The sequence below is a fragment of the Oculina patagonica genome, chromosome 14, assembly GCF_052425735.1.
Source record: "Oculina patagonica isolate OP01 chromosome 14, crgOcupat, whole genome shotgun sequence".
NCBI classification, from domain to species: Eukaryota; Metazoa; Cnidaria; class Anthozoa; order Scleractinia; family Oculinidae; genus Oculina; species Oculina patagonica.
In genome coordinates this window covers 6,927,276-6,949,294 of record NC_135771.1, presented here as the reverse complement: position 1 = coordinate 6,949,294, position 22,019 = coordinate 6,927,276, and the positions used below count along the sequence as shown (strand labels likewise).

The 22,019-nt window shown below is 38.4% G+C and overlaps 1 protein-coding gene across 4 annotated transcripts in view; it reads right to left on the bottom strand.

The window, feature by feature from the left end:
- LOC144638093 (receptor-type tyrosine-protein phosphatase S-like) overlaps nt 1–10,283 on the bottom strand; it is a 131,178-nt gene extending 120,895 nt beyond the window's left edge. For 3 of the 4 annotated variants that reach the window (XM_078497237.1, XM_078497239.1, XM_078497240.1), the window contains exons 1-3: nt 10,141–10,283; nt 5,706–6,019; nt 4,110–4,257 (exon numbers count right to left, since the gene is read on the bottom strand). In XM_078497237.1, coding sequence (XP_078353363.1) covers nt 4,110–4,257; nt 5,706–6,019; nt 10,141–10,210 — 532 coding nt within the window. In that variant the 5' untranslated portion in view covers nt 10,211–10,283. Of the gene's footprint in view, nt 1–4,109; nt 4,258–5,705; nt 6,020–6,743; nt 7,060–10,140 lie in introns of those variants that run through there. The other variant, XM_078497238.1, reaches the window with a different exon arrangement.
- Between the last annotated feature and the right edge of the window lie 11,736 nt (nt 10,284–22,019).

The following is a 22,019-nucleotide window of genomic DNA, read 5'->3' as shown; positions in this document are numbered from 1 at the left end:
ACCTAATGGTTTTTTAGGAGCCGCCGCTAAAATAAAAGGTAATGACCAAGAATAAATACAAACGCTTGTTAATTTTCGTTTGTTGATGACCGCTCGGCTTATAGATGAATATTTCATTCAAATTGAACTCTTTTCTAGTACCATCTAATTTTTTTCGGAAATACTCGGCGATAAATCGAACCCCAAATTTTGTTGAATTTTAACCACTTCTCAGTAAGATTGGTGAAAATATATAGTCTTTGTGTACTTCATATATGCGCATGCGTTCAGCACGAAATTCCGCGTGCTTGGGTCTACGCCTGGAAAAATGCATACCACAAGGAGAACATTGGGTTTTCAGAAACAAATATAAAGCCTTTCTGTACTTCATATAAAGTAACACAGATAAAGCCCGCATTTTAACCAACCCCCCTACCCGCTTCACAAGATTAATTGATTAATTCATTTGATATTAATTAATTAATTCAATTAAAATGTCTAACAGGAAACGAGTGAAGGAGTGAGGGAGTGAAGGAGTGAAATCGGCCCTCTCACCAAAACTCGGAATTTTCCGAGTTAATGAGGCATGATAAACGAATTGTAGAGACAAAGCTTAGTTCGAAACGTTAATATGTTCTTTAATCTACAGAGAACGTCCAGTTGCTTTCCAACTTTCTTGCTAATTTTTGTAATGTGCTGTCCAAAATTCAGGGAAGCATCAAGTATCACCCCAAACAATTCAATTTGATCAACTTGTGGTATTACTACTCCTTCAGCAAATAAGGACAGTTTGGTGTTGGGCTTACACGACAGAACTAGAGCCTTGCATTTTTCAGGATTAAGGAGCATCTTGTTACTTCGAAACCACTCGCACACTACCGCACTACTCGCACACTACCGCAACTTGCATATGGACTACATGTACATTCATTTCTATACCTTGCGGCAAAAACTTTTAAACTTCTATCACTAATTTATGTTTTGAAAACATTTGCTATGCCTTTTGATAAATTTACATTTAATGTTACTTAAATAATGCGTTTATTTATTTGTATTTTTGTTCAGAGTGTATAACAATGACCTGATTAATTAAATACATCAAGCCTGTTTGAAAGTCATTTCAAAATGAATGAGGATGGTGTTTTAGCTTTTGTAATAATTTTCCCATCTTACAAGCAGGGTACAATGAAAACTAATTTTCCAGGTTGTCCTTTGGGCATGTTGGAGCCATTGTGTGCTAGCCTGAAGCCTTTCTCACTGCCCTTACTTTATCTGCCAACTAAAAGTCCAAAAATATAATGTCCCTTTGCCCATCGGGCAAGTGACGGATAAAATCCAGTAGCCCTGGGCTATCGGACAGGACTTTCTTTGGGCACTGATAAGTGATGGAAATTATTGAAATACACTGTTAAGACTTGTGAGATCACATAAGGTGTACACAGCATGAAAACAAAGTCATAAAATGGGGAATATAGACCCTGAAAATTCAATCAAAATATGTGAAGCAAATAATAATTACACCATCATGATGCCATGTAACAACATCCAAGGCTGCTGCCTAACGGGCGCCCGGTCGCCAGAGGCGCCTAAGTTATGAGCACGGGCGACTAAAATTTTTGTTCAAGGAGCCCGCACGGGCGCCTAAACATTATCTTCCACTCCCATCTTTTGACTTCAATCTCCTTGTAACCTTGTTTCATTGGCATAAAAAATCCAATTAAAAACAGTAACTGCTTCATTTTGAAACAGAAACGCTGAAATTGTTCGCATTTAGCGTATCAAGTACGTAACGTGTCTTTGCAAAATTCAGCAACATCGAAAACCATTCGTTTTCAAGTGTTTAGGACTGGGCCTAACTTCCAAATATGGAATAATGGTATTATGTTCTGGTTTACAGTTCGTTTGCTTCGTTGACGTTTTGGAGAAGTTTCGAAGTGAATCTGAAGAAATGTTTACGGATACAAAAGTGAAATCAATCTGTTTCCTACTGCATTCATGAATCAGGTCTGAAATAATTTTAATTTGCAAAAGTTTGATACAAAAACCTTTCTGACAGGCTAACGTAAAACAAGGTGCCAAATATCGTGATGTGTACACAAGTCTTTGTACGTGGCGCGTTTTACATGTAAGCTTAATTCAACTTAATCTATAAAGCATTGAACGCTTTACTTTATTAGGAACATAAGATGTATGCCTCTTTTTTTATGTGACATTTCATATCTGCTGCCGCTTTTTTGTGCACTTTAGTTGTTATTTTCAACGAACTGTTTCATGTTTTCGCGTTATTGAGGAGCATTCTCGGGCATTGATCCGTGACTAGCAAATTTTTGTGCTAGAAACCTCCGTGCTTTTGCCTGCTCAGATATTCAGTTTGAATAAAATGAATTGCTTTTGTTACTACATTTATTTTATAAACAACTTATTTGATAAGTTTAGTAATTTGAAGTGTTTTCACAACTTAATTTTTCTGTTCTATTTTTTGTCAACTGGTTATCATGTAACAAAGATTAGATCATAACTTAATTAAAGTGTTTACACAGGTGTTTTTGACTTCTTATTACCTTTTTCTAAACCTAAAAATAGACCTTCTTAATTATTGCTTCTTTTTTAACCTTGATTACTAAAAATTAATATTAACTGTTCAAAAGTGAACTGGATTTTCCTGCTTCATGTACATTAATTTTCTTAGTGAAAAAGTAATGAAAGTACATGAAATGCATTCAGACTGGCACTGGCTTAACAAATGAATTAACCCTTCACACTCTCAACTACATGTAAATGCATGTCAGTTTTCATGACATTGTTGGTTTATTTCTCCCAGCCCAGCTAGTGATTTAACCCAGAGAGGGGTGAGATATTGCTGATATTGATGACTTATCCAACTTCTTACCTCTGGGTCTCTGAGGTTGCTGCAGAGTAAAAAAAAAGTTTTATGGGGAGGCTCTGCCCCAGGGTACCCTTACCCTTTCATATACCATTTCTGCAACCTCATTCCCAGGGTCTCATGAATGAGGTTGCCATTTTTGGTATGTGAAAGAGTGACCCTTACCCTTTTAGAAACCATATACCCCCTAATGAAGATGGCACCTCTTTCACATACAAACAGAAGGAATACTACATCCTTTTTCTTATTTTTCACTTGAATAATAACACCTTAAAATACTTAAATGACTTGATCATTTGGTGGGTCTGTTCAAGCATTATGAAGGGTTCTTTTAATACCTAAAAAACAGTTTTCCCTCGAGTCCCCTTTTGTATACTTCAACTTGTGAAATCCCTACCCTTTTATATACCTACAGCCTGAAAAAGGGACCCCTTTTGGGCAGAGCCTCCCCGTATAGTCCACTATAGGGAGTACCCCCTAGGGGACATTCGGTACATGTATATTAAACCATGAATGTTGGGGGCAGGTTCACTCCCTGGGCCCCTCTCCTAGACTACATAGTTGACCGCATATTTGCCAGTGAGAGTAACCCCCCACCCCAGATTTGTCTTTGGCAACTTCGGCAACCCCCCACCCCCCGCCCCAGATTTGTCTTCGGCAACTTTTAAGCTGGGCTCCTAACATAATGGCTTGGGCTCCTAAATTTTGATGTTAGGAGCCCGAAGGGCTCCTTAAAAATTTCCTTAGGCAGCAGCCTTGACATCAGCTCTAAATCTCTTAAAAACAGGAATGATAAGTTCCCTATTCTTGTTCTTAACAATATACAAGCAACAATTTCTGCATTCTGATTGGCTAAGAACACATCAATTTATCCCAATCCAGTGCAAAACAGTGAAATTGAAAATTATTGACAGTTAGGGCAGCTTCATGCAAAATCCCTCTCGCACAAACAAAATGGCGGACAAAAGTGAGACAAGATTTGAACTTTATAATGCAATTTGAATGAGAAGACTTGAAAACAACGTAAAGAACAAAAGCACAACAAAAATTGCCAATTATCAAAAAGTGTGAAAGACGAGAATAGACACAAAAGCAATGAAGACAAAAACATAAACTTGAAAATAATAAAGCTCAGACCGACCGCCAATTGCAAAATCCTCGCCGAAACATGTACTCTGAATACTTTACTTCGCTGAAGCGAAATGCAAAGAAGTGCTAAACAGACTGGATAGGAACTGGTATTCACCTGGTTTTAGCTTCACTCCAAACACCTCTGTTCTGATACACACAGCACCATGGTGATTTGCAGGCAGAAATCGCAAATATCTTGCAAAAACACCTTCATAAAGAATGTGCTTAACCTCTGAGTTTCTGTCCTCATTCCCCTTAAGAGACTAAAATAAAATAAAAAACGGAAAAAGAAAAAATCAATTCAAGAAGGTGTAAGTCTCTAATATTTAATTTCATATAAAGTATTATAACAATGCAAGCAAATTGCCCACATCGATCTTTAAGGTTCGACAGACGGATTTCTCACGCATTGCTAAGGTGCTAAGAGCGCACACGCTGTATTGTGTGTACAAGCTACTTACAAGTATGCGCCAGATGTACAAAACATTTTCCTTTCAAGCACTTTTTAAAACTCTGTAAATAAGATCAAACAATAAGAATCTATTGAAAAAACTACCTGACTTAATTGACCTCACATCTGAGAATAGTCAGATTAACTTGACTCTAGAGAAAGCAGTTTTCTTACATATGCAAAGAAAATCAAAAGCGTACACTTATAACTACATGTAGCATGCACACTGTTCTCTGGTCAGAAGAATTGTGCATACATTTACAAAATTACTTCGGGTTTGCAGAAAAATCTAATTTCCAGGCAGTCTTTACACCTGCTTTCAGTGTTACGTGCTTAGCTATCTTTCTACATCCATCTTTCGACATCGTCTTTCGACGTGCTGTTTGAAATGAGCCAGCCAAAACCGATGCATAACAGTGTTGGTTTCATGCAAATGAGCCCACAAGTTCAGAAGGTCATGCTAGTGGGCTGTGATTGGTGGATTTCAATCCGTCTTTGTTTAGCACGTCAAAAGATGGAATTCGATAGAAAGCCACTATGCACGTAACATTGAAAGCGAGTGTAATTTGATTTACTTTTTTTCGACGTTACATTTCTCCCAGCTGCGTTGGGAATATAACTATGCATTCATTTGTCTAAATCATTTTTTTACAAAAATATTATGGACAAATCAATATTTTAAATCTCTCTAAAACAATTATTTTCCATTATGAAATGAAACCCATGCTTACTAAGATGCAAAAATGAATAAAGATCATTACTCCATGATGATTTTCTGACAACATGCATAAAACATTTAAGACTTTTTCTTTATTAGTCATTTGATCATGGGCATGACTTGATGTCATATTTGCATTCTGGACTGAGTAAAATATTCAACAATACCTAAACAAGAACAATAATTGCTAAATTATGTAACCATGAATCTCTCTAGCAACAGGTCCAAAAGTATATGTCAGTAGGCATTTTTAAAAAATTTCTTTTAAAAAATTATGAAACCATACAGTGCAAACTACATGTAACAGCATAAATTATAGCAAGGAATAGTGTACATTATTATAACACAGTCAGTACCTACTTGAAGGAAATACATGGAACATTTCTTTTTAACTCTGCTGTATAAAAATATACATTTAGGTTTTAATTTTTGTCTAGTTGGAAATATTTTATTCGAGGACCCATCTGTAAACCACTGTATGGTGATGTTGGTGTCCACAATAAAGATAACTCTCATACATGTAATGGTACAGTGCTTCCTACCTTAACTTGTCCAATTTCAGTATAATCTATCCAACTTGATCCATTTCTGGATGACTGTAGTGTGTAGTTCTTCACCCACTGATTAGCTTGAGAATTCCCTTGAGTGGACACAGCACAGATGATATGAAGTGTTTGTAGATCAATCTGTAGATATGGATTATTGTCACTTGTTGCTGCACACCATGATGATCCTGATGCAAAGTTCAGTCGACTGTTCTTGGCTGGTGTGTTGGCATTTTTTACAGATGAAGCAGTTATATTACTGTCTGGAATTGATCCACTTTCCATTCCAAGATCCAAATAAACGCAGTCTCCTGCGATATAAAAGCAAAGAATTATGTATTACACACTTTTGTGGAATGAACAAGCAATAACAAGCTTTGCGTATTGGTCCGTTTGCTGTTAACAGGCTTTCATTTGAACAGTCAGTGGTTCAGCCTCTCCAGTGCAGGCTCGGTTGGCACACCACAAACATCTTGTAATCTGGCAAATCTACATTAGCATAGTTTGTAATAGTGGTTCTCGCAGAGTTCGTCTCTCTTAATGGAGCTCCTTTTTCCCTTCAAGCCCTCCCCTCTTTTTCATCACTCCACTGATTCTATCAGTGCAATGAGTTCCTCGAATGTGGGCCCATGCTGGGTTGCGGGGATTTGCCAGCAATTGAGGTGACATGCTATCTAAGGGCTAGCTCATCACAATGGAAACTCCTGGAAGACCACCCACCCTCCACAGCAGGAAGACATTTAATATTAAACAAACATGAATTACTAGAAACTAAAACTATGCACTGCATCATATGTTTTCAAACCAGTTTCATTTTCATTTTATTTTGCCCCATGTTTATTTACTCAAAGGAAAATTAAAATGAAACTGGGCTGTTAAATTTCACAAACAACAACAAATTCTTTCATTTGTTTTTGGTTTGAAATTGTTTTGACGTCAACTTCAATTTGTTCTGTTGTCAACGTTTACATGTTCCCTTAATAAAGCCCCCACCTCACCTTTCGAAATATAAAACACTAATTGTTACTTGGGTACCTTTTTTCGATGGCTGCAGACAACATGAGCAACTGTCTGTAATACAGTTTTTTGAACACGGGCTTTGAATGAACTGCGAAGGTGCAGATAGGATGAAGAAGTACGCTGACTATCAAAGATGACATCATTTCTGAGTTTTCAATCGCCTTCATAACCATTTCTTTTGACAATAATTGACTCGAAAATATTGCTAGGCACTTCTATGGATTGTCACAAAGACGGAGTAACGTAATCAGTTTCGTTACAATAATCGAGAAGCGTTTAAAATACAGGGATGGTTCGCTCGACTGGCCGCCATGTTTTTTTCTTAGTAACCATGCCTTCAACATCAATTTTGGCGCGAAATCACAGTATTGGTCACGTGATACGTTAAAGCCACGATAACTTTACTTCGATCAGGCGCAAACCCGCGTAAACAAATTGCTTATATTTATTTATTTATTTATTTATTTATTTTTCCTTTTTCCTACATTCAATGTTCTAAATGATCTCTAGTCCAGTCCCTGAACTCTCTCTTCCGCGCGCCCTTTATGGGCAGCACTTTTGAAAACGCACGCGCACAGATGACGAGTTCAACTACGCGACCGTGTACTAAAGCAGGGTCACCGGAATAACTTTAAAAAAAGCCAAGTTTCCAGTCAATGTCTACTAAAAGCTATCGGCCAAAACACAAATCGCTATCCGTCAACTATTCCCAGTATTTTGTAGCTGTTTATTGAATTGGTTTTGGATGTAATTTAGCTAATAATTTTTTTCTTGCATTTATTCGCGCGCTTGGTCGCGTAGTGGAATTCGTCATTTGAGCGAGCATTTTTAACCTAGCGCGCGCGTCCCAAGTAAGTGGCGCCACACTCCTCGCTTGTGATTGGTGTGTACTGAGCATGCGCATGCAAGTTATCCTGGACTCTCTCTTCGCGCGGCTGGGTTCAGCCCCTATAAAGGGCGCGCAGAAGAGAGAGTTCAGGGACTGGACTAAATGATCTCAGGACCCCTGTCGATCTTACCGTCACTTACAGTAGTGGTCTACAAATTTAGATTTTAACTAATAATTGTTTAAGATCTTGAACTTTTTAACAAGCCCCCTGTCAACCCTGTTTCTCTCTCTGCCTCTCCCCAAGATGATTACTTAAGACAGCTAATAAACAAGGAAACCCTTGCTCTAAGTTAACTATGCTTTTACGGTTATCAGTTCACTTATTACTTTATAATTTATTAACCATTTTTTTAATTTCTTTTTTCCTTTTTTTTTTTAATTTGATATTAATAACCAATTAGACAACAAAACCAGAGAACAGAGGCCAAGTCGTTCAGCGCAATTCAACGTCCTATTCGCACATCTGGGGTACCGGGCCTCTATAATTTAGCGGGCTTCTATAAAAATAATGATGCAAGGTCGAATTCTATTGCGCGGCTACATTCTAATCGCTGTACTCCACCTACCTACTATTGGTTCCCTCTGGCTCCGGTGCCTCTTTGTCCGTGGCTCTCGCGCGCGCTGTCGCTGTTCCCCTGTCCCGCTTTTTCGTGTGGGTTCTCCTCCTCCTCTCGGTCTCCGCTTCGGGCTCGCCCCTCCCCTCCTCCCGCTGCCGTCTAATTGTAAATAGAAACGATCGCGCGCTCGTTGCTCATTTAAAGATTAATTTGTCTTCAATTTTGGCTTATAAGTACGTAAAATTGTAGGTTTTTTGGGCTGCAGTCCTTTAAGAGTTTCTACTAAAAAAATTAGACTACTCGCCCTCGTTTTCTATGAGCGATAGTCAACTCGGCTGCGCCTCGTTGACTATTCTCTCATAGAAAACTCGGGCTCGTAGTCTAATTGTTAAATAGACATTGTACGGTCTTTTCCATTTGTTAGATTTCTGGATTGCGTTGGCTTACCTAATAACCAGGCTATAAGCCCTTTTTGTCTTACTCATTAAGCCCACTTCCTACCTCAAAAGGTTCGAAAGGGCCTTGAAAATCAAATAACAGAAAAAGAAATAAAATGAAATAACCAGTTTTGCTGGAGGCCATTTTCATCATGTGATGCGTTTTGGCCCTGATTTGCGTGCTAAACAAAATATTTCTTGGAGATACATGTGGTAAGAGCCACTCGCACAATCCTTGTTCTCTGCTTTAACTTTAAAATTAGACTAAACTACACTATTCCCTTTTTGTTCAACTTAGTTATGACAAGATTTGTTTTCAATTTAATTTAAACGGGGACGTCACCGCTTTACGGTGGAGCCCATACTCTCTTGAGCCGAGAATGCCAAGGGACTAGGCTGGGTTTCTTGTGCTCTCTTATTTTCTTTAACTAATTATAAGAAATTGAGTTTTTATATTTAATTAGTTTGTTTCAGCAATCCGTGAGCTGAGTCTTTTGTCTGCTCACGCAGCGCACTGCTGCTGATTATCAGAGGATAAAAGACAATGTACACAATGGGCATTGTTATAACTTGCCTTAGGCTAGGAGGCAGTATTGCGGCATGAAAGCAATACTTAATAAATATCGCATCACACCTTCCGCATAAAAGCTTTCAGAAACATAGATAACACTTTTCACTTTAGTTATGTTGTATTTCTGGTCATGTTTGTAAATAATGTGTTTTAAAGAGCAGTTACCAAACCTAATAATTCCGCCATCCTACAGAGTTGGTACGTCTCACTGCACTTCTGATGAAAACAAAGTCATAACTATTTATATTCAAAAGGAAAACTTAGTCAAGTGTTACAAAACTTTGCCAAATTTACATAGCGATACGACTTCTGCTTGGGAAAATAAAACTGGCAAGAACGACATGTTCAAAGGGAAGACATGAACTCTTTTGATAATTGTATGAAATGCTAGAGTTGGAAAACCAGCACAATTACAGAAACCCCTTCCAATATGCACGGACAAGTAGTGACAGTTAAAATAAACCTTAGCATACAAACACTTACAAGGATGCTATCAGTGTCAAATGGCCAGTTAGTTCATTTTCTAGTTTAGTTGATAACGGGTTTTAACTAACTTTGCCTGTTGATAAGTGTCTTACATGTGAAACTAAGTTGAGACGTTGTTGTAAGAGAACTAAAGCAAAACGAAGAACATGAAACGGCTGAGAAACGAACCCCCAAGAACAGGAAGTAAATCCAATTTATAAGAGATATAATGGCGAGAAACAAACTAAACTCTCAAAAGTTTCGTCCTACTAATCTATAACAAGTGTAAGAACTACTGCAATGTAAGGAAAACTACAAATCGATGCACATTTCGATACATTTTCCATTTGATTTGCCAGCGTAGTGTCGCATATTAAGTCAAGTGAAAAGTTTCCCTTCCTTCGCTATTAAATCACTGCAAAAAACGCCTTTAAATAAACTCCCCAGCCGAAACTTTAACTTATTGCCAGATTGCAAATGATACCCTACTTACCTGAAGCCAGAGGAAGAATTAAAGCAAGTAAAGCCACCCGGAAATACAGCTTGGAATTAAGCTGCGACATCTTGGTCTTGCTTATTCCAGCCCCGAAATACAATTTGGGCTGAGGCTTATTGTTTTGCTTGACTAGCCTTTTGCATTGAAAAGCTGATTTTTAATGGAAATGCCTTTGTTTGAATGAAATTAAATTGATTGTTTTCTGATCTGTGATAGCTGCCCTATTTAAAGCACAATGTTCAACGTCACGCCTTTGGTGGCAATCTCTTGACAAGTGGGCAAAAACGCCATGTAGAAATTTCACTGTTATAATTTGTATATCTTTATCATTTAAGCAAATCCTGCAGAAGACCGAAAGTGCAAAGAACGTTGAAACAAATAGAAATATCCTACGATGCTTAAACCCAAGGCTTCCGGTTTAACAGGTTTTATACCGAAAATTAAATTGTTGGTTCCGATCGCCATCCTTAATTTATAGTATCGATCTAGATTACTCGCCAGCCTCGTTTTCTATGAAGGACAGTCTACTCGGCTGCGCCTGGATGACTATTATTTAGCTCATGGCGGTTTATTGCTCGGCCTAGAGTGTAATCTTTCCCTCGTTAAACGTTTTAGACGTTTTAGAGTGTTGGCATCACTGTGCATTTTTACTTATCACTGGTATTCTTACCAGCAAGACTCGCGAAACAACACCGCTGATACCACACTCTCAAATGGCCATAAATATGCATGACTTTATAATTTAGGGTAATAACAGGAATTGCCTGTTTCTTGAGTGAAATAAAATTTTAATGTTACATCATCAGTTTCGCTTTGTGTGCGTGGCTAGAATTAATTTTACCCGTAATTACAAGAAACAATTAAAAAACAAAACGATTATTTGTACAGGTTTTTTTTAACTAAAAACAAATCATGAGCGGCACCAAAACACCCAAATTTAACTCCTTAAAGGAGAATCACTCCGCTGTCAGTGCGTTATTAGGTTGAAATGGCGATCTCTATTTTGAAAATTCACTGCTTTTTCGTAAACCTTTTTCTTTCTGACATGGTTTATTTCCCTCGTACCTCGCCTATCATATTTCTCAGCGACAAGGGAGAAAAAGGAGAGAGCCTGGGATCGAGCTTATCAGTCCGTCCTTTCGGCCCGATGACGTCACCGAAACAAATTTATTGTCAAGGCCTGGGAGGAAGAGAAAAGGTCATACGGGAAGACACCCGGGAAGAAGTCAAAACATTCATCAGTTAGACCAGTGATGAGGTATGTCATACAAACACTTACCTCTATTTGGCGCCAAACTATGTACGACCATTTGGCCGCGGACGTTCTGCTGAGAAACGAACAGTTTTCCGAGAACAAAAAGAAAAAAGTTTTTCGAGAGCAAAGCTCGAGAAAAAAATACATTTTCGTCCACAGAGGCGCTTGCCTCTCTTAGCCGGCGGGGCCTGGGGCACGAGGAACAGGTGGCGTTTAAAACGGTCGATTTGATTGGCTAGATTAAAATCTAGCCAATCAAATCATGCGTAACTTAAAAATGTTTTATACACCTCGAGTGAGTTCTAGTACGTGCATCTCCAAGGTACGTGAGATCCGGCAAAGAATTGTGCCAACTAGTTTTCCTGACGTTGTGTGGCCCTCTGAATTTAATCGTCCCACAAATCATGTGCCCCCAGAGCCACCTGTTTCTCGTGCCCCAGACCCCGCCGGCCAAGAGGGCCAGGCGGCTGTGGGGACGAGAATAGAGAAAAAGTTGTGAGCTTTGAGGACAAGATAATATCCATAAACAAATAACTGTATATTTTCAAACCAAATGGAGGTTATTGTGTTTATTATCCCTGAAATATTTTTAAACAAGGTCGCTCTTTCTGGGAGACCTCTTTTCCAAGCTGTTAAACACCAAAGTAAAAAATTGCTAGCTTGTTCAAAACTTTAAGTACTTTTTAGTATTCAATTTATCATTTTGGTTGGGATGAAAAGTGAACATGGGAACGTACGCAAATTTCAACCCTGCCTACATCACGTCACGAACTTAGACCAATCATGCTCGAGAAGAAATTTCATGGACTAAAAATATAAACATAAACATTGGGCTTAATTTGAAAAAAGAGGCAGCCCAGAATAGTAAAGTCCAGTAAGGAGTAGCGTTTCCCGATTAATAAGCACCCCTTGCCCCCCAGGGCTCGAACCTAATATTTTAGCCCACTAGCAAATATTTGCAGGTAGATTTTCTTTCTACTCGCAAAACAAGTTAAGCCACTAGCAAATTTTTCAAGCAACTGTTTTTTTATTGGTTAAAAGTCTACTTCAGGTTATTGGAGGCCTTCACAGGCAGATTTTATTTTTAGTATTTTTCCCTCATTAAATTAATTAAAATTGATTTCGAACATGGACAAGGAATAAATTCAAGTCCCCAAAACATTGCGCGATATTATATTTAACAAAAATTGTTTTCCACTGAGACTGTTAGTGTAGTAATAACTGAAAGCGTACAATTCTGTAAAACCTAGCTGATTTTCACGTTATTTTCGGTGATTTTATATTACTGAAGATTTGTACACATGCATTTTTTGTCAGGTAAAAAATTTTAGGTGTAATAAAATCAAACAGAAAAGAGAAGCTGTATGATTGGCTTAGGATAAAACAGATTTAAAAAGAAATAAGAGAAACCGGATTACAGCAAGAAGTTATATTTCCGTTTAGCTTAAAGACGTTGAGCATTCAACATGATTTAATGATCAACAATAACAAGTGCGCAGATACATTGCTCGTGCATCGTCTCTTTTCTAGATTTAAATTTACCCTGAGTTTCTCCTGGTTTTCATTCGCACATGTAAATATAATGGTAAAATCTTCACTCGCAAATGTTTCCTAGTGGATTTATGTTTGGCTCGCAAATCCGAAAGTACTCACATTTTGCGAGTTTGCGAGCGTAAATTTCGAGCCCCTCCCCCCCCCCCCCCCCACCTCCCCCATGATCCGATATAAGCCCAATAATAAAATCAACTATTAATCATAATATGAACAATTGAATTCCTTTAGATCACAAGGTGCCCTGCTTGTTTTATATTTCTCCTAACTATGTCATATTTAATTTGTTTCATACACACGGCCACACAAACTTCTAGCTTTTAAACCCAACCCAACTCAACAGCAGATCACTACGAAAATTTAGGTGGGGCTGGGCAGTCCCTTGCTAGCCTCGATTTTTGGTAATCAAACAATCAGAGTACTGCTATTCAAAAATATAATGTTCTCCAGTACCTTTACTCTCGATCTCCACAAAGTTACTTGAGATGTACACCGTCTGTAAACACTAACAAACATTAACACAACAAAGCAACAACTCCAAACCTTGATTATCTGAAAAGTTGTTCTTTTAAAGGTGATTCCACTGAATTGCATTGCGCATCCTTGCTGCACCTAAGGGCGCATTCTTTTGGTACTATTCTGACTATTCTCATTCCGGTTTATGAATTACAGAATACACCAGGAATACACGGAATTTCAATTCCCAAAAGAACGCATATTCTGAAAACGGAATACTGGTGGCGTAGCATTCTCATTCCCAGAGCCCACGATCCGACCAGAAGGATCGTGGTATCGGCTTAAAAAATCTTCTTAAGATCGGCTTAAAAAATCTTCTTTAAATGTCCTCTACCGATCGCACTACTGGTTCCAGTATTTTCAGTAAGATCGTGGTATCCCTGGGAACTAGAATGGTGGCCGAGGTGACCTGGAACTACTGTATCTGCGCATGTGCGACAGCATGTGCTCGTTGAAAAAAACAAAATGGCAGAGTTAGTTCCACTGAATGAGGCCCTAACTACCAGCTTTTAAACAATATCTGTGCACACTTTTTCGGTTAGCTGCACTTAAAAGAAACGTTTTATGGGAAGACGAAGAAGATTTTCTGGTGACTGCGCTGCGTGTAAATGCAAGTCGTCGCCGAAAGCACCCACGAATCCAAGGGTTTGTCAAAGAAACAGTTCCACTCTATTCTCTGAGTGACTTTAAACAGATGTTTCCGTATGAGCAGAGGAACATTTGAGGTGGTTTTGGGTGCGTTGGCAAATCGATGCGAGGTACCCCAGGAACTGGACCGCGGCGGTAGAAAACCTATTTCTGTTGAGAAACATCTGCTCTTAACACTTTGGTTTCTCGGAAATCAAGAGCCCTTCCGCAGTGTGGCGGATCGTTTCAATGTATCCGAATCATGTGCGTTCAATTGTTTACGGCGAGTTTGCCAAGCCCTGAAGAACATGGCTGGTACTGTCATCGTGTGGCCTAAAGGTACAGTATGAAGGAAGTTGAAAAGTACCTATGTAGATTTTGGCGTGAATTGACCACAAATTTTATACGAATTAACTTATGTTTTTGCGATCGATACTAATCCTAGTCATTATTTTTCGAGGGAGAGGGATTTAGGTCCTCTTTCTTTTAGGATTGTGTCTGCCTTACCTCAATCTCCAGCCTTGAAGAGGCTATGATGCACTCTTCCATTGAAAACCCGGGCTTCGGGCTAGATAAAAACAATGTACACGCACAAAAGCAAATGTTATGTTTTGTTTGTTGTTGCAGTTGTAGTGACCTTAATGCACTTATCAATGTTAAGCCGGCGGGCGGGGGGCAGGGCCAAGGGCGGGGATTTGACTTTTTTTTAAAAAAAAATTTGGGCATAACTACAGAATACAGGGCCACTTTAGAAGACGTATATATCTGGTGGCTCGTTTGGCTCGGTAGTCACTTCCGAGCCAAACATGCCACGAAATCTTCACACCGAATACTTTCACTGCCGAGCCAAACGAGCCACTGAATCTACACACCGGAGACTTCCACTGCCAAGCCAAACGAGCCAAACGAGCCACTAAATCTACACACCGGAGACTTAGCGCACAATGCAACAACGCAAAATACAAAAATTTCTTGTTCTTATATCCACTGCTGAGCCAAACAAGCCACAAAATACCGTAAAGTTCCGTGTATAAGCCGCACCCGTAGATAAGCCGCACCCCCGATTTGGAAGCTCAAATTTTGGGAAAAAAATATACAGACAATAAAGTTTGAAGTTCAAGTGAAGTTCTATTGGTGAACAAACAAGGGCAAACAAGCACGGTTTCAAAACACTGACACGGGTTGTTGCAATGTTTAATATAAATTAAGTCTTTCGAAAGCAAAATTTCAATTGTTATACCTCCTTTTTAGTTTGATTTCATAATATCTTAAACTTGGATGCTCTCTTGATATCATTTTCTCGAGATCATCACTTCTAAACACTCCCGAAACATTTGTAATTCGTACGAATCGTACACGAATGATGAATGCTTAGTAGCCAAGCTTTGAAATATAGAGAGGGGTCTGGGCATCAAAAACAAACATGGCGGCACTTTCTTCGGAAGAAACCACGTTTTCAAGATTCTTGGAAACTGCTACCCGCAACACGATAAAAACTTCATGCAGAATAAGAGTTTGATAATCCAGCAGATGCATTTGCTGTGAAGGTCAATAAAAAAGCGAAGCGGTCGGCCATTTGCCTTGTGAGTACTTGCGTTTATCTTGGTGCTTTCTGGCACGCGGCAGAAATACATGATATGCTTCGAAGTGACCGGCAGGCTTCACTGCAAACAGCTTTGCAGATGAGCTAAAGGCAGTGAACAACAACAAAGTTTTCAGGTTGTTATATGTTTATTCAGTGACGTCTTGAGAAGTTTTTTATGAATATTAATTAGGCCTTTGCGAACTCCAACCAGAGATGTTTCCGTAGATAAGCCGCACCCCCGATTTTTGACTTGAATTTAGAGGAAAAAGGTGCGGCTTATACATGGATCTTTACGGTATACATGTACACACCGAAGACATAGAGCCATAACAAAAATTCCTCGTTCTTTACATCCACTGCCGAGCCAAACGAGCTACAGATACAGTGGCCCTGCATTCTGTAGTTGCTCCAAAAAATGTTGTCAAATTCCCCACCCAGGGTAGCAAAATTGTGATTAAACATCCCCTAGTCTGACCATCAACAGACTGAAAATAACCTGAAACAAAACACAAAAATCACCTTTACAGTGTGGCTACTGTTACCGGGGTCACCCAGACAAAATTAACCAATCACAAAGCAGAACGGTAACAATAAATTCCAACATTTTTTATTTCAGCCAATGAAATGTCATGTACAGAACAATGAAATTTCAACTTGTTCGTTCGCCACGAAAACAGATCAGTACAAATTTTCGCTATATGGTGTTGGGTTTTCAAACAACTTCGATTCTATCCCTTTTTAACTTGACTAGTTTAGACTGCACAATTTGGAAGGTAAATAACAGCGATGTTTATGAAAGAGATCAGCTTCCAACTGTGTAAAAACAGTCGAAGCGACGACCGTACCGTATATCTTTAGACATAAAAGTGCGTGCCAGATTTGTAAACAACGAAAACACGGCTTGTTCGCTGTCGTATCTTTGATTTCCACCGTATTAGAAAAATTTGAGCTTCACGCGCTGGGTTCTAGCAGTGCGATTAAGCTGGAAAAAAAATTACCGGTACATTATGTTGTAAAAGAGTATAATTGTTTTGAAAGCAAAGTGTGTGGCGTATTTGAATTCTCAAACTAACCGCTGGCTGTCTCGAGCATTCCAATGGTTTCCTCAACAATCCGACAAGTGAAGGAATTTATTTCAGAAAAAAATTTATAGCACGATTTCACTTGTATGTAAACCATTGTTGAAGACATAACTGATATTCCAGTTCGGCAGTCGAGCTATTATTTTCCCGACAATTCAAAACAGCCTAAGACAACTCCCTGGCGATGAAACCGCCGGCAGGCGAGTTTTTATTTTATCTGTGAATTCAAATCCGTCACACAAATTGCCCAAACATATGGCCGTTGCGTCCACTGCTTTCATACAGTTTGAAATCAGTTCTAGCTCACTTGCACGACACATTCATTTATGTAGCATGTAAAACTACTCAAATTTTTAACTTGAAAAGTCAACGATAGCTAACGCTGTATTCACAGAAGCTTCACGAGTGAACAAGTTGAAATTTCATTGTTCTGTACTCGACACTCTATTGGCTGGAGTAAAAAATGTTGATAATAAGCACAATAGCTTCCATTTGGCTTAAAACATTTGCATGGATATTTGCCTTGGAACATTATCTGCTCAGAAAAGGGAACAGTTTTCCGAGAGTGAAGCTCGAGTAAAACTGTTCCCTTCTCTGAACAAATAATGATCCCAGACAAATATCCACGCATATTTTTGTACCAAATTGAGGCTATTGTTTATCTATGTTTAATTGTTAATAGATGAACATTTTCTTTGTGTACCAACACAAGTCTATCTGCCTTAACAATGCAATAAGCCTGCAATGAGCTTATTTTTTGTTTATAGTCCTTTCCAATTAGATGTCGTGGGGGTACTTCGGATTTCAAGTGATGGGGATGATCGAATGGGGGCAAAAATCACGACCAAACCCTCCATCACCCCGTCACTTGAAATCCCCCCCTGTCACTGTCCCCCCCCCCTGTGAACACAGAGCCCTGATTGTATAAGTTTGATTACCGGTAAATATTGCTGAATAATAATATAAATTTTGTTTATCTAGGTGAAAGAGCAAGAGATGTTGTGTCAGGGTTTAAGGCCAAAAGAGGGATTCCTGGTGTAATAGGGGCAATAGATGGGAGTCACATCCCTATCAAAGCCCCTACATCATGTCCAGAGAATTACATCAACCGTAAAGGTTTTCACTCAGTTGTGTTGCAAGCTGTGTCAGATCATGAGATGATGTTTACTGATTGCTATGTGGGTTGGCCTGGCAGTGTCCATGATGCCCGTGTTTTGAACAACTCAGATCTCTTCAATTCAGTAGCTGAGAAATTTGAAGATGACAGTTTCTTGCTTGGAGATTCAGCTTATCCTTTGAAGACTTGGCTCATGACTCCTTGCAAGGACTATGGAAATCTGACAGCACAGAAAAAGCATTACAATTTTTTGCAGTCATCTACACGTATGGTAGTGGAAAAGAGCTTTGCTTCCTTAAAAGGAAGATTTCGCAAGTTAAAGTACATGGACATGGACATTCGCCACATCCCAGAAACTGTAATTGCTGCCTGTGTTCTGCATAACCTCTGCCTCCTTGATGGTGACGATGCAGAAGAATTTCTTGATCAGGAAGAGGATGAAATCAACAACTTCCAAAATATTCTCAGAGATGATGGAAGAGCAGAAGCCAAGCGAGATCAATTAATTCAGCAGTTATATGCAGAAAGGTCTCACTAATATTAATGCATACTGGACATGTCAGAGCTGACTGAGTTGCCACCAAATATTGAATTTTGCCATGTTTTCTTAACAATAAGACTGCAAACTCAAAGTTTTTATTTAAAGGAACTGTGTCATGGATTTCAGTCAAACTTAGGCATAGGAAATGACCATCAAATTCCTTAAAATACATAAAATAACCTCTTTAAAACAGTGAAGGAATATTTAAAACACCAAATGCAAAAGAAGGTATGGATGGTCAAAAGTGTGGAATATTGAAACGGATTGCGATATGGGTTTTTGAAATATGGTCCGGTGGAACAGTTTTCTTGTCTTCTGGAAACTTTACATGTAAATTATAATGCCTGGGAGACACATTTGGCTGCAAATTATGAAGCTATGGTTCTGTCATTTAGAATCATAGAATTGATTTCTTTGCAAACATTTAGTTTTGTGCTGCAAATATTCGACAAAATTAAATAGCATTATTATATGGCTGCAATAGTACGCGCGCCCTGATTGGCTGCCGAGCGGGCATTATTTCCTTGTAATGACCGGGCATTATGAAAACCTTTCTTGGCTTGACAGTTCTTTTGAGTTTTGAGTAAAAGCTACTAGCGCGAGGGCGAAAGCAACAAAAAACTCTGACAAAATATTACTATCTTTTTATAACCCCCCCCCCCCAAAAAAAAAAAAAAAAAAAAAAAAAACTAGCATACCGCTACTTCTTTCAGTTGGTATGAGCGACGAAGAGAGCCACAGCAAAAGCGAGTTTTATGTGTTATGTTTGCTTTTAGAATAGCGCTAAAAAGCCATCTAATAAATAACTTATTAACCGAGAGTGAGGTCATTACAGGAAAATCTCAGACCTCGGGCGGATGCCTCACTGTCCCGGTCAATACATCAAGGCCTCGGCCTGAGATTTCCCTGTAATGACCTCACTCTCGGTTAATAAGTGGTATTTAATTTAATTTAGCCATGACACAGTCCCTTTAAAGGTCAAATGCAACGAAATTTGACCAAATTTTATTTTGGATTCATTTTGACTTTAAATGAAAGGAATTACTGTGAATAATCATAATCTGAAGTTTGAAACGATTTGGTTAAAACGTTGCTGAGATATTCAACGTTGAAGACAGCCCTTTATCTTCGCTTCACAAACGGAACGGTTCGGAAAAGCTTCGGAAAATTGTCGGAAATGGATTTTGTGACGTCACATGTGGCGAGCTTCGACGCACGAAGATGCAGCAAAGTACTGTTGTCTCTGACAAGTCTGCTGCATCTTTTGGCATTTAAAATCACGATAAAGCCGGATGAACATTCGAAATATTTTCTTAAAGGCGAGGAGCGATGCAAGGAATGTTTGAGATCGACAAAAAAGAGAGGATGTTTATGCCAAATGCACGCCGGCTTTGCTCGGCAAATACAGTATCATCCGACATGTTTTTCTCAGAAAGCTTCCAGCAGAATCTTGCACTTTGGTCCGAGTTCCAGCCGTAGAAACTTCGAAAGAGACCTGGCGCTTCTCCTCTTATTACCAACTTGAAGAGAAAGCCGTTAATCAAGGACTAATGCGAAATCGTTTGCGACGAAATGCAGACTGCGAAGGTAAAGTCTCTAATAAACTTAACCCATTGTCTGACCCCAAAGTTGTATTTTCTTCTATTGTATTGTATTGACAATTGTATTGTATTGAACTTAACAGATTCACACACTACATTCTTAATCTGACCCTAGTCGCCTCATGAACTTCTACCAAAAATACAACTTTACATTACTGTTTGTGTGAAATATTGTGAATCGCAAATTAAGGATGGTATTAAAAATATATTTTAATTTTTATTACAGGAAGGAAATTGTGCATGAATCAGTTCTGAAGTTACAGACAAATCTTTTTTGTTTATGTTTTTTTTTTAACTTAAAAATGATATTCTCTCTATTGTTTCAAACTTCTAAAAAAACTAAATCGTGCATGCAGACGTTTTAATGTACAGTATTCTGTACAATGAAACACTCGTTTCAATTGTTTGTTTATATTTGAAATTATTATGAATGCTAAATATAACAACGAAAATACCCCGGACTTAACATTGTCGGTGCCCAAGACAAGCTTATTTTTAATACAAACTATAAGATGAGTTTTTTCACTTGTGAAGGCCAATTTACTCGATGCATTTGTTGTTCAGATCTGCATTAACCTCATTCCAATACATCAACTGTTGCATTGCATAGCACTCATTATAAACTGTAAATCAGCCTTTGTGGCCAATAAACTGGTATGTACAACTGAATGGTAATTTAGTTTTAATTTCAGCTATTTATGAGAAATCTAAGGCATAAACCCGACCAGATCGGTTAACTTTTTTGCATAAAACTTTGTTGTCTAGCAATTTTGTCATGAACCACTGCCTCAGGAGAATCTGCAACCACTCCTGTAGTTGTGTCATGACAATTTATTTCTGAAACTAACTCTTCATAATTTTGTCTGCCCCAAAACTGTTGACCTTTTACAAATTCCTCAGTAACAGCTTTTGGCATACTCCCTTAAAATAATCTATATGGGTATTTTTGGTGTCAAAGACAATTTTTTACAAAATACTAGTGAGCAGCACAAGCAACGAAGAAATCTTGTTGACTGAAGTTTTATTCTCCTACCGGTTTCGTTCAAATAATACTTGATTTGTAGGTTGAAAAAAAAAAAATTGTGTTAGTTTCATATTCATCATATTCTAAAAACAGGGAAGCTTGTTTGTCAAGCAATGACTGAATTGGTTACATGCAAGGCCACCAAACCAACTCCTTGCAACCTTTCAAGTCTAAGAGTAACTGAGTCATATCGCAATACATATACGTCATTAATCTGTTCTTTAATGTTCTTAAAATGTACCAGATATCAGACGAATTCAAATATTTTCCACAAGATATTAGGTAAAATGGTAAATAACAGGAACACCGGGGACATTACATATTTATGACAAAGGATGCTTTTAAGATTTCGTAACAGTAAGATGAAGCAAACTCCTTTTGTACAACGCCAACTTATAACATTTCATAGCTTATCTCAGTAGTTAGACTTCCTACTGAAATTACCGTTAATTTATCAGAAAATCGAAAACAATGCATGCAATCTGCACAAATATAACTCCGTAGTTTGAAAGCCTGTTTGCTAGACTTGAATTGCTTACAAGGAAACGAAACCAACACCTCTCAACCTAATTAATAACTTATGTGAGTTGCTATAACTACCACCAAGCAAGCTTCAGTTATTACCAAAACAAAGCAATGATTGATCACAAGGGAAGCCGAAGTCCGATTCAGTAAAATTACTAACAATGAATAACTGCAACCGTGTTACATGTATTTGCACTTGAAAGAAAATTTGCCTGGGGCAGCTGTGAGTAGAGAAAAGCATTAAATATAACGACAACACGTTTGCAATTCGATTGCAAAAAGATGGAAATATCTAAAAATTATTATTTCTTCAAATGGAAACTACGAATAACTAAATTAACAATTTTATTTCTATTTCATAAATGCGCCTGGGTGCTTAATCCAGAGTACCTCCGAACCCATAACCACGCACAAAAGTGATTTGCATGCATGCCTGTAAAAATGAGACACGA